Source organism: Gorilla gorilla, chromosome 3 (assembly GCF_029281585.2).
Source record: "Gorilla gorilla gorilla isolate KB3781 chromosome 3, NHGRI_mGorGor1-v2.1_pri, whole genome shotgun sequence".
Taxonomy (NCBI): domain Eukaryota; kingdom Metazoa; phylum Chordata; class Mammalia; order Primates; family Hominidae; genus Gorilla; species Gorilla gorilla.
Genome location: NC_073227.2, coordinates 193,775,480 through 193,787,985, shown reverse-complemented (window position 1 = coordinate 193,787,985; position 12,506 = coordinate 193,775,480). Strand labels below are relative to the sequence as shown.

Below are 12,506 nucleotides of genomic sequence, written 5' to 3'. Positions count from 1 at the left end.
ATGTATTAGGGCCTGGGTACCTGATATACTGGATGGACTATTTCATGCTGCCCTTGGAGACAAGTTGGAGAAACGTTGGCAGCAGTGAAGTGAATTTACATGTATTGAACCATTACATCAACGAGTGTGAACTTTTACAAGATTCTAGTAGACCTGGAAAACATGGTGATAGAACTGAAAATATGTAGCCTGGAAAAGAAAAATGTTTTGTTGTTTTCCCTCTTGGGCAGTATAGGCATGGCAACTATTCTCAAATATTTCTAATAGCTCTGTCATTAAAGAACAATTAGATATTCCTTGTATCTGAAGTAGGACAATTTGGCATCAGGAAGGCAGAATTTTCTTCATACAAGGGAAAACATTTCTGTCAATAAGTCTAACAGAAACGACTATTTTTTGAGGTAGGAAATTTACTTTAAAGATGAGTTACTGCAGAGGTTGGATGCCTGTCTTGGACATTGTTTAGTGGTTGCTCACATTGAAGGGAATTTGGACAAGATAATTTCTTAGGGCCCACTCTAAACTTTTAGAAAGCAAATGAACATCTTTCTCTTTGTCATCATGGCTGAAGGAGCATATTATGTTTTGTCACACAGAAAAGTCTTTCATTGCTAAGTGCCCTGAATTCAAGATGGACCAGTAATGAGAAAACCTTCTAAAAGCCATGAATAACAAGAATTTCCTCAAAGCATTACATTGTGATAAAAGCCACCAGAAAGAGGGAACATTCTGGTTTCTTCCTTAATAAATAACCCAAAATATTTCTCGTTTATTTTAATTCAACTTTTTTTTTTTTTGCAATAGGGTCTCACCCAGGTTGAATGCAGTGGTGTGATCATGGCTCACTGAAACCTCAACTTCTTAGGCTTAGGTGATCCTCCCACCTCAGCTTCCCAAGTAGCTGGGACTACAGGCGTGCACCACCATGCCCCACTATATATGTATATATTTCTTTCGTAGAGACAGGGTTTTGCTATGTTGCCCAGGCTCATCTCAAACTCCTGGGCTCAAGCAATCTGCCTGCCTTGGTCTCCCAAAGTGCTGGGATTACAGGTGTGAGTGACTGTTCCTGGCCCCAAAATATTTCTTCCTTTCTTTTTTTTTTTTTGGAAATGGAGTATGGCTGTTTCTCAGTCTGAAGTACAGTGGTGCAATCTCTGCTCAGTGCAACCTCTGCCTCCCAGGTTCAAGCAATTATCCTGCCTCAGCCTCCTAAGTAGCTTGGGACTACAGGTGCCCACCACCATGCCCGGCTAATTGTTGTATTTTTAGTAAAGGTGGGGTTTCACTGTATTGAACAGGCTGGTCTTGAACTCCTGACCTCAAATGATCCACCCACCTCAGCCTCCCAAAGTGCTGGGAATACAGGCGTGGGCCACCGTGCCCAGCCAAAATATTTCTTAAATGTATCCAATCCAATAGGAATTATGACCACCATATAATAATTTGAATCATGAATATTGCTTTTTCTCTTATGTTCTAGTAGCAGTTTGTTGAAAAACAGGATCCCTTTGTAAATATCAGTAAATATTTTCTTAATGCTCAAAGTTATCCATGAGTTTTCCTTTTCTTTTCTAGTCAGATTGTTGAAGGTCTTGATTCCTAGTTTAGAAAGTTGGTACATGATGACCACTTTGACTGTGTAGTCTATGTGAAGAAATACAGTTTATACCACATCAGGTTCATATATGCCTTATAACTGAAATTGAATATTTGAGAAATGACACTTATACCTACCCATTAGTATAACACTCTAAAATTTTCAATTGAATTCAATCCAATTAATTAATAATTAAATACTGTTAATGCCCCACTAATTTCACAGAATTTTCAGGTTGGAAAACACTGCTATAATCACTGCTATAATAGTCACTGAAAATTCAAGTAATGGCAGAATAAATTAGATAATTCAAATCTTGTCACTTAAGACATTTGATAAACTTGCTACAGAAAGATAATTTTTGCATCCTTATTGTATGAAAAATACTGGGGTTTGAGATACGTTTGCACATTCTTCTTTGTTTCCCTTCTTCCTAGCCTTTCAGCCTCCTCTCCCTGTCTTCCCACAGAAAACCATACACTTTGGCAGCAGCCTCTTGAAATGTGGAAGACTATAAGAAAGATGTATAGATAGACTGCCTTCGTTCTGTGTACCTTAAAGCTTTACAGCTAGAGAAGCAAGTTTTAGCCTAAAGCTTGTCTGTTTATGAGCACATTCAGGTGACTGCCGTGATAATGAAATTGCCGATACACTGCTCAGAGCTGCTTGGGTAACCATTCTTTTATTATCAGGAAGGCAAACACGGTTTATAAGATCAAAGTGGACACCTCCTGCAAGTTACATTTATTACAAGAGGCTAAAGTGTCCACATTCCTAGGAATCAATAAGACTTAAGGCAGAAAGATAGTAATATGCAATAGATGAATGCAATTTTTGACAGTTCAACAACCACCTACATAGGGGACAGAAACAAGAGGTAAACTAGTTCTGAAAGTTACCAATTCTGCCAGCTCTGTGGTTAAGCAAGGTGCTTGATATTGTAATAGCCATAGTCAGAGTCAGCCTGACAAAAATGTTGACTGTCAGTGCAGGCACTGAGAATACTTTTATAACTGTCTCCACTGCAGATTCCTCTGACAGCATTTTGATCCTACTGTTTCAGGAAGCAGGACCCCTACTCTGCTATCACAGTGCAAATAAAGTAAAGGTCATTATAACCAGTCACTATCACGGTATTTGGAAAGCCAGCCTGGGTGAGTTCTAGCCCTTAAAATGTGTACTTTCGCATTATAGCGGCCGAACTGTGGCTCTTCTGCTGTGGGCCAGCACCTAATAACAGTTCTACCACAGTTAAGGCCCTTTTGTACTCCTCTCCACACGCATGTTTTAAAATTTTTTACATTTAAAACGTTTTAAATTTATTTTCTTTTCTCATCTATATTTTAAACTGACATATAAAAGTTGTATATATTTATGATGTACAACATGATGTTTTGAAATACGTACATATTGTCGAATGGCTAAATCAAGCTAATTAACATATGCATCACCTCACACCCTGTCACTAGTCCCACCTTAAGCCCCTCTGTCAAGATTTTCAGATGGTTGCCTTCAGAGAAGTCTGAAGAGCATCTCTCAGCTAAGCCCACTTCAAATGCTTATTAGAAACACTTTTGCTTAGATTACTAAAAAGATTTTCTAGTAGTTTTGAATACCCGTGAAATTTTGGCCAAAGCATTTGAGGAAGTAACAAAGGTCCTTTATTATTTCTTTTCAAAAACTCTCCAGTAAGTGTCGAGTCAAAAGAGGCTGAACTCCAGAAGCTCTGGATATTTAATGAGAGCGCTACATTTTACAAAAGAAACGACTTCTCTCGCGTGGTATCAGGCTAACGTCTTCTGAAATTCCCTTTGCTTCCCCAGGAGTTCATTTTTCTAAAGACTAGAAGTGTAGAAAATATTTTCCTCATCATTATGAAATGTTGATTGTAATTTAAACTGTTAGTGTCAAGGAAGTGGTTTTCGTACTCAGTAGCTTCTTTACTGCAAACTTTTATGGCCCATATTATTGATGAAAAGACAATATTTTCAATGCATTTTAAATGGACTCAGAGTGTGCAAAGCCTTGATCACAGACATTTTTCTTGTCCTAAGAAAAACATATATAATAGTTTTAAAATAACAATTTTAATGATATCAAAGGGTGCAGTATAAGGAATAGATACATAGTATACCTTGGGTAATCTCTGGGCTAACTGTTGGAAAAAGTTTACCATTCACTATGAATGGTCTTGATAGTCTGTCAAACTAAACTATACATATTTTTTCTTTTTCTTTAAATGCATACTTCTTATGTCCACACTGAAAAAACAGGATGTCGTTTGGTAGAAATTAATCATTAGATCATTGCTGTACATTCTTCTCCGTACAGTATGTACTTAAATTAGGGGCAGGATTATCAAAGATAATTGACTCTGGGTATATCGCTTTGATTGAATTCCCCATGTTTCAGTTGTGGGAACACCTGCTTAGGAGCACGCTTCCGTTATAGGTAGACAATTTCAACAGGGTATAGAAAGTAGGCTTAAACATTGGTTCATATTTTATATCAATTTCTAATAAAAGAAAAACAAAATAGTTGTTTTCAGTAATCCTTTAGGGAAAAGTCAAAAGAACAGAGACAACTGAAAATAAGAAAGCATCTAAGAAGGGAACATGCCTTCCTTCTCTATGTATTTTCTGTTTATGCATTTTCCTGGTTCTTTCATCTGTACAGTTTCATGCTTAGCAAAGTTTAAGAAGGGGTGTTTCATGAATTCGGCACAGCTTGTAATTTTCTACAGGGTGTAGGTCTGACCTTTCTGTGATGTTTTGCATATTGTTGCCACCTGTTTTATTCCATTTTGTTAGAGATAATTGTCTTCTTGAGCCCAGATTTAACACTGCAATGAGTTACCTGCCCTCACCCCCTTGGCCCCTCCCTTGGCTGCTACTCACTCAAAAGGGTCGCTGGGATCTGCCCTCTGGAGCTCTGGAGGGATGGGAATTCTTTTGTAGTACATTTCCCAGTCGAAGGCTCCTCGCATGGCATCCCCAGCTTGTGCCTCATACCCGAAGTGATTGTGGTCAATGACATCGATCATGGGACACACGATGGTTTTGTGGTTTAGTGCAATTTGGTCTGAAAAATGAAAGCACAAAATAGGAAATGACATGCCTGCCTAGGTCATCTATCATTTTTCAGCAAAGAGAAGCCTATAGTCCTCCACTAATGCATAATGCTTGCAGCCGTGGCTCCCTGTCCTCCTTAGAGCACTTTTCAGGAATCTCTGAATTCTGGACTTAACGTGATGGGACAGTGATTAGGTCCAATTAGAGTTGTTGTATTTTCCTTTAAGAAAGTTATGTCCCAGAGAGACTTGCAGAAGTCCATTTAGCTCTACCTCTGTCACATTTTTGCCCTGACCTGTCCCCAATCTGTCATTTTATCGTGCATCCAACATGCGCAGAGTATAAACAGTACTTGTGTTCTTTCAAGCATACTGCTGGAGCCTGCTGAGAAAATACTGGCCTGCTTTCTGGAGGTTCCAGAAAGTAAATATTTAACTTCATGGTTTTTGTAGCATCTAACTTCATAACAATCATGGTGGCTGCTCCCCTATAAATGCTGACAGATCATACATAGAATTCTTTGCTCTCAGGTTTGCCAGAGATTTTTCCAAGTCCTATTTTGCCACTGTTCTTGAAGCTAAACTCTGTTGATCAAAGCTATACATTTTCTTCCCTCATCATATTAGAAAAAGTATTAGATGATATTATACTGCTGTGATTACTTCTGCTACTCTTAAATTCTTGAGCAACTACAAAGTGATTTATTCTCATGCTATTCCTAATACTCTTAGCAACCCTGTAGGGTAACTATTATTGTCATCCCCAATTTATGTACGAGGAAGGTAAGATTAGGGAAATTAAATAACTTGTTAAGGGTTATGCAGCTTTTGAGAGCAATAACCAAGATGCAACCTCTACTTAACAATCCAATTTTAAACCTGACCTTTCGAGTGTTCCATTGTGCTTCTCATGGTAGCAGAGAGGTGATTTTTTTTTTTCAGTTCCAGCACCTTCCTTTCCTACGTGGCTGTGGTTATTGTGATGACATTAACAGCCGGCACAGGGCACTGGCATTTGCATCCTTTGGTTTAGCTAGAATAGCTATCTGTGAGGTATCTTTCTTTCCAAGAATGTGAATTTAGTTAATATTTCTTGTAAGAGACCAATGCTGTCTAATGGGCAGAACTTCTTGTTATTCGGAAGACCTTTAGATGTGACAATAAACAAATAAACAACAGATATCATTTAGCACAATTACGAAGTTTGGTTATTTCCATAACATATTTTGTTTCCCCAGAGATTGTGGAGTAAATGTAATTTGTGTTGGGGATAAAGTTCCTGCAGTAAGGAAACTGTCCGTTTGCTTCAGAAGTTTCTCTTAAGCATGGGATAAAAAGTATAAGGTTTTACTGGTTATAATAATAAGTGGCTTTATTTCGATGACACTGATGAAGCAGGGGATGGAAGCCACAGAATTTTGTGAAAACTTTCCCCTCTCGGTCTATATGCCTTTCCATCCATCCATCCATCCTTCCGTCTGTCCGTTCATCCATCCATCCATCCATCCATCCATCCATCCATCCATCCATCCATCCATCCATCCATCCATTTATCCATCTAGTCATTCTTTTCATATTTCAACAATTATTTATTGATTAGAAACTATGTGCTAGTCACTTTTTCTAGGTTCTGGGGATACCATGATGAATAACATCACAAAAATTTCTGTCTTCAGGAATGAAGCAAAGACAATTAATAAGCATAATAAATAACTAAATTATATAGTGTTTCAAAGGTGATAAATGAGATTGGAAAAAATAAAACAGGGGAAGGGGAATGCAGGATACTGGAGTGTGGAAAGGGTTGTGATTTTAGAGCATGGCCCTGGTAAGCCACAGAGAGCTAGAAGTGGGCTTTGTCTTACTTTAGTTTAATTAGCAGATGAAGAGACCCCCCCAGCACCATTTCTAGTTAATCTGCACCAAGGGATGGCTAAGCATTTGTTTTTTACCAGGGCAAGCCTTATAATGGGTTTTACTGAATGGTATTTCTATTCAGTAATATTTTACTGAATGGTATTTCCCCAGAGATGTCTTTGACAGAGGAGACCATTGTTGCTGGGTCCAGAATATTTTTTCTCTCATCCCTGCAGGTATTTTAGTATTAAGGTTTCAGTGACTTTCTTCAGTCAAATTCAGAATCAGGTTGATTTACAAGTTCCTTGACCATCAAGGAGTCCCAAGGTGACCCAAAGAGAATGTGTCTGTTAAAGTAACTGTCAACTTTTCCTTCAAATTTCCTTTTCACTCTTATCCAGCTGTCCTAGCTTAGGTTGAAAGCAGCATGACTAATTTTTCATCCAAGGCTTGTGCCTACATTTCAATTTCCAGGGATCAAACAAACAGACTTAATGGGAAATTGAAATTCAGGTACAATCCCAAGGTGAAAAATGAGCCAAGAAACTGTGTGGCTCTGCCTGTTTTTTCATTTTGGATGATGTGTCAAGACACAGATAGAGGAAAATAAGAAAGATAGTGATCCTGAGCTTGAATCATTTCTTATCCATCAGGACTACAGGAAATGAAATACTTTGATGAGAAAATGTGGGTTGTGGGTTTCTCTTACTCTTTTTTTTTCTATCTTCTTCTTTTTAGTTAGATTCATAGTGAACAATCAGAGACTCAATAATTGGCATTTAGGGATTTGCTTTGGTTCATAAATAAATTAGGCCTTTTGCTGACTTCCTTGAGTATTCAACACCATATAGGTCAAATTCTGTTTGAGGGAATCTCACCGTTGCTGATGAAGCTCTAAATTGCTGTGTCCTTGGACAAGGTACTTTTAATTAAAGGCTCAGAGGAGTCTCTGACTGCAGGGGCACCAAAACATTCAGTTGATTAGGATAACTGGGCAGTTACCTGTGCAGGCGTATGTGGCTGGGCAATGTGGTGGAGGGTGTTGGGTGCTGGTTATTTCCTGTTTTAAATCCTATACAGTTTCAATTGATTCCCCCCCTCCGCATCTTTTACTAAGGGAGCTTTGCTGGTTCTTGCTGAAAACCTACACAGTAGTCAAGAGCAAATTGTTCTTTCTGAGACAGCTATTGTGAAGGCAGTTGCTAGTGACTTTAGTTCCAAGGCCAGGGATATTTTTACAATAAAAGTTGATTTAGCAAAGTGGGAAAGGAGAACACACTGTGTGCACCAATAACGTTTTAGAAGGAGGGTTTTTTTTTTTTTCAAGCTGACAATTTATTTCTTATCTACAACTGGACTTTATATTTTACTTCATTTTAAAACAAAAGTAATGAAGCTTGAACTGAACCACATGTATGTTTTCTAGCTTAAATTACTTTCAGTTCTTTCGTGTTTCTAACAGTTCAAGTGTGTTAGGACATAATCTTCTTTCCCTCAGCTTAGCCATATTGTGAGCATTTAAGACATAGCACCTGGACAGCTGCACTGTGTTAGAAGGAATCTATGTAAATATAAAGAACCGTATATTTAGGGCTATAGGATGGTGCCAGAAGTGGAGAGAATAACAGAAAAGAAACGGCATTTTAAATCCTAGAAAATGTCAAGGTGCTTCTACTTTAACTGTATTCTGGGGATGAATAATTTTCCTTCCTCTTTTCTTAACAATCCTGTAATACTTGTTCAATGTGTGTGTGTGTGTGTGTGTGTGTGTGTGTGTGTGTATTTTAATCTTGCTGTAGCTACAGGATTATAAAAGAGTTTTGGGACACGTTTTTCTTTTAGTGTTCACCCAGTGAATTTGACTACACTAAAGGAGGATATCTAAGATAAATGAAACCTTTTTTAAACTGTAAGTTAGATTGAAGCTGATATTATTTAAAATGCCAATTTTACGGCATTACCTAGAATACTGCCTAAAACAGTTACCTAGTAAACTGTTTTCAGCAGTGGTAAATATAAAATTCAAGGCTTCCCCTGGAAAACTGGTAGAAGGGACCTCTAGTGTTTGTTGATTGCAAACTGAATAGAAGCAAACCGCTCACTTCCCCTGAGGCATCCCATGATGGTGCTTAGCAACCTGTACTCACTGAGGAGCGGGGGCAGCCAGTTCACATTGACCTCACAGTGGGAGTCCAGGAACGTCAGGACTTCTCCTCTGGCCATAGATGCCCCAAGGAGACGGGTCCGGATGAGTCCTTCTCTTTTCTTGGTGCGAACAATCCTCACTTTGGAAAATCGGGCCATGTATTCTTCCAATTTATCCTTCAAGTGTTCTAGGTAGGAAGCAGAGAATGCATAGAAAAAACACAAAACATTAGTTGCAGCTGAATTATTCACGGTTGCTTGTGCATAGAGAGTATGTGACTGATGAATCCTGGGGTAACATTCTCATCTCCTCATCTAGATGGGAGATACTAGTAAGATTTTTAGATCTTACACTTTCCAGAATGCTTTGTAAAGTGCAAATATTGCCCTTTTTTGAACACAAAAGTCACTGACATGCCAGAGGTCTGTTATGCAGTTACTGCTGGCTGACAGCCGCAGCGTGTAATCCTAGCCAGCACTCCGAAGATGGGCTTCTGCCCTCTGGTCCTGCTGGGTAAAGTCGGATGAAAATCCTGGAAATGGGCTCTTTCCAACAAAAGAGCTCTCTACAGCAAGGCTTTGCCTAGTATTTTGTGTATTGAAAATAATATATGTAAAACAACAGGAAAGATAAATATCTGTCATATCAACAAGAACCAAACAGATTTTTTCCCCCACAAGTTAATAGCAAACTAGCAAGCAAATTTAGCATCTGGCTTCTGATTTGAAGTGGAAAGGTGACTGGCTGCAGATGAAATACTATACAGTCGTTTGGAACTTACCTATTAAAGATTCGGAAATATTTCTTAGCTATTTAAATTTGGAAATGTTTCCTGCCTAATTAAAAACAAATAGTGGAAACAAAATCAAATTGGATAATTTATTCACAGAATAAAATATTTCCTACTGTCTGTGACAAAATGCATCAAGCTCTCAGTTCTTATGTCAAATAAGAGCATTTGCTGCCTTTCCGGGGTTATGTACTTATATATTTTATATCCTCTGCTTTCATTCTGCCCTATCTAAGACATTATGAGGGTTTTATTGGAATCTCTGACAGGTATAGTCTAGTATTCATTGAAGTGGAATCTTAATATGCCGTATGCTCTGTATTTTCCACTTTTCAAACGTTCTCTTCATGTCTTCAATCAAAGGCAATATTATTAAGTCTCTTCGCATGATCTGTAGCAGTAGGGATTCATGTAGGATTTGTGATTCCTTCGTGCTATCCAATGTAACAGATGTCAGAATTACTCTGTATTGGAGTTTCTCTGTGCACAGAGGTTCATTCTCATTTCTTATTAACTAGTGTAGTTTTATAAAATCTTAATTTCCCTTTTTACTGACTGTCCTATGTTTCACAAATGGGTCAATGAAAACAATATTTGGCTTTCTAATTTTCACTGTACAAGAATACAGATGGGGCCGGGCATGGTGGCTCATGCCTGTAATCTCAGCACTTTGGGAGGCAGAGGTGGGTGGATCACCTGATTTCGGGAGTTCAAGACCAGCCTGACCGACATGGTGAAACCCAGTCTTTACTAAAAATACAAAAATTAGCTGGGCGTGGTGGCAGGTGCCTGTAATCCCAGACACTTGGGAGACTGAGGCAGGAGAATTGATTGAACCCGGGAGGTGGAGGTTGCAGTGGGCTGAGATCGCACCACTGCACTCCAGCCTGGGCAATAGAGTGAGACTGTGTCTCTGAAAAAACAAAAACAAAAACAAACAAACAAATACAGATGGGATTTTCCACAAGAGTGTTTTAGCTCAAAATATGTTCCCCTCTATTTTGTTCTTCATGTAAGTAACAAGGATATGAAGATCAGACTATGAAAAGCAAACTCTTTTTCCGGGGTTGGAATCAGAGTAGGCCTGGGAGGGAGGTCTACAATGGTGATACATATGAGTAGGTCATGCAGACTCTTGAAGCCTGAATAGCCTCACCTATAAAACATAAAGGATTTAGGGGATTGTTTTTCCCTTCTAGAATGTGGTGGACAGTCAAGCTTTGAATTAGGCTTGAGTGAGACTGGTCAGTGTTCATTCAACAAACATTTATGTATTAAGCCAATAATCGAAGACTAGTAAGTCACTTGTATGTATGAATAAAAACAGCATTTTTATCTGAAGAAATGCCTTTGAATGCTGAGCCCAAATGACAAAACATTTAGAATTTTCTTTTGCCTGGTGAGATTTTGATAATTCATCATCTTGTATCTCTTGCAAATTAAAGGAAGAAGTTTTGGCAAGCCACAGACTAACAAATATAAGTATATAAGCAGTATTGTGCTATCTCAACCAGGAGGCAAGTTCTACTGTGTGCCTCTTTGCTCCTGCCCCTCTGCTCAGTGCTCCCCAACATGATGGCCTCCCTTCTCCACTGTGTGCAAGCTGCAAAGAAATATTCTATCGGCTATACAACACACTGCCTGTGTGTAAGACTGTAGCTTTACTCTCTTGCCAGGGGACTAAAGAAGACAAAAATGACACCACTGCACAATCAAAGGCAATGACTAAGCGATGAGTGACCAATACAAGGATGCCGTTATGTGTCAGCGTCTTGAAAGGGCCACATGCTGTCAGGATTACCCACAATAATAAATATTTAAGAAAATTGTATAATCTCATTACTGTAATTTATTTAGGCATTGAAATCTTTCCATATCATTAATTTATAAACAAGTGGCATTCTATATGTTTAATTGTAAATCGGTTTTTTGGACCACAAAAGATATTGTCTCATGGAAATAGCATCTCAACAGTCACTGGGGACTAAACACAGATCATCAATATTTGTTAGGCCCACTAAAATATGTTTTTCCCTTCACTATTCATATGTCAAATGTCACACTATGAGTACCACCTCAGCATTTCAAGATGCATTTACGTTTTTCCTCCCTGACACCCAAGGACTAAAGGGGCCTCTCTTGGGAGAGAGGAGGAGAAATGAGTAATTTCCTATAGCTCCATTACAGGGAGTTGTTCTAGAATATTCTAACTTCCCAGGTCTTCCAAAGTGAGAGTCAAAGGGTTAAGTCACCTGAGAATGGTTGTCCCAACTTTGGATTTAGACTTTTGTATTCTTTGGTTTATAAGAAATTCTCTAGAACTCAGTGAGGACCGTCTCTACATGTTTTTTTTATTTTTCTGTACACATTTTCTGATACTGCATATTTTTCCTATATCAAAGCCCATTTTAATTTACTAAAAAGATTGTTTAGTGTGAATTCACTAAGCATAAGGGGTTTGACCCTTCAATAGTGTCCATTAGATGTTTAGATCAGTTCTTCTAGTTCGAAATTTATGGTGATAATTAGCTTGCTCTGCCTCAGATAATGATCTGGTTGACTGCACTTTGAGGGGTCCTTTCTCTCTTAGTAGTTCATTGTAACATCCAATTACCTATAACTCATGATGAAGGCAGGTATCATCAGTCTGATTAGCAAATTAAACTCTCATACAAGGGATTTACTGAAGATGGTAGAAATGGCTTTAAATTAAAAATATTTTGCCTTTCTTTGGTATGAACAGAGTTTAGATTCATTTTTCTTTTTTTCTTATTTTAAAACTTTTATTATGGAGAATTTTGAACATACATAAAATTAGATACTATTACTCATATTTTAAAAAATATCCTTCATCCAGCCCCAACAGCCATTAACCCATGGTCAGTTGTGCCCCATCTATTTGCCAATTTACTCCCCCCATTTCTCTTATTTTGAAGCAAATGTCAGACAAAAGACCATATTTTAGTCAGGGGTTCTCTGGAGAGGGTTTAGATTCATTTCTAAAATATTATTAACATGATTTTAAACATAATTTTCTATTATT

At 38.2% G+C, this 12,506-nt stretch overlaps 1 protein-coding gene across 1 annotated transcript in view; it reads right to left on the bottom strand.

Annotated features, from left to right (window-relative positions):
* The window catches only part of GALNTL6 (polypeptide N-acetylgalactosaminyltransferase like 6), a 1,233,993-nt gene that overhangs the window by 224,634 nt on the left and 996,853 nt on the right, over nucleotides 1-12,506 (bottom strand). Inside the window, exons 6-7 of the mRNA XM_004040637.5 lie at nucleotides 8,675-8,860; nucleotides 4,498-4,681 (exon numbers count right to left, since the gene is read on the bottom strand). Of these exons, the coding sequence (XP_004040685.2) occupies nucleotides 4,498-4,681; nucleotides 8,675-8,860 (370 nt within the window). The remainder of the gene's footprint in view (nucleotides 1-4,497; nucleotides 4,682-8,674; nucleotides 8,861-12,506) is intronic.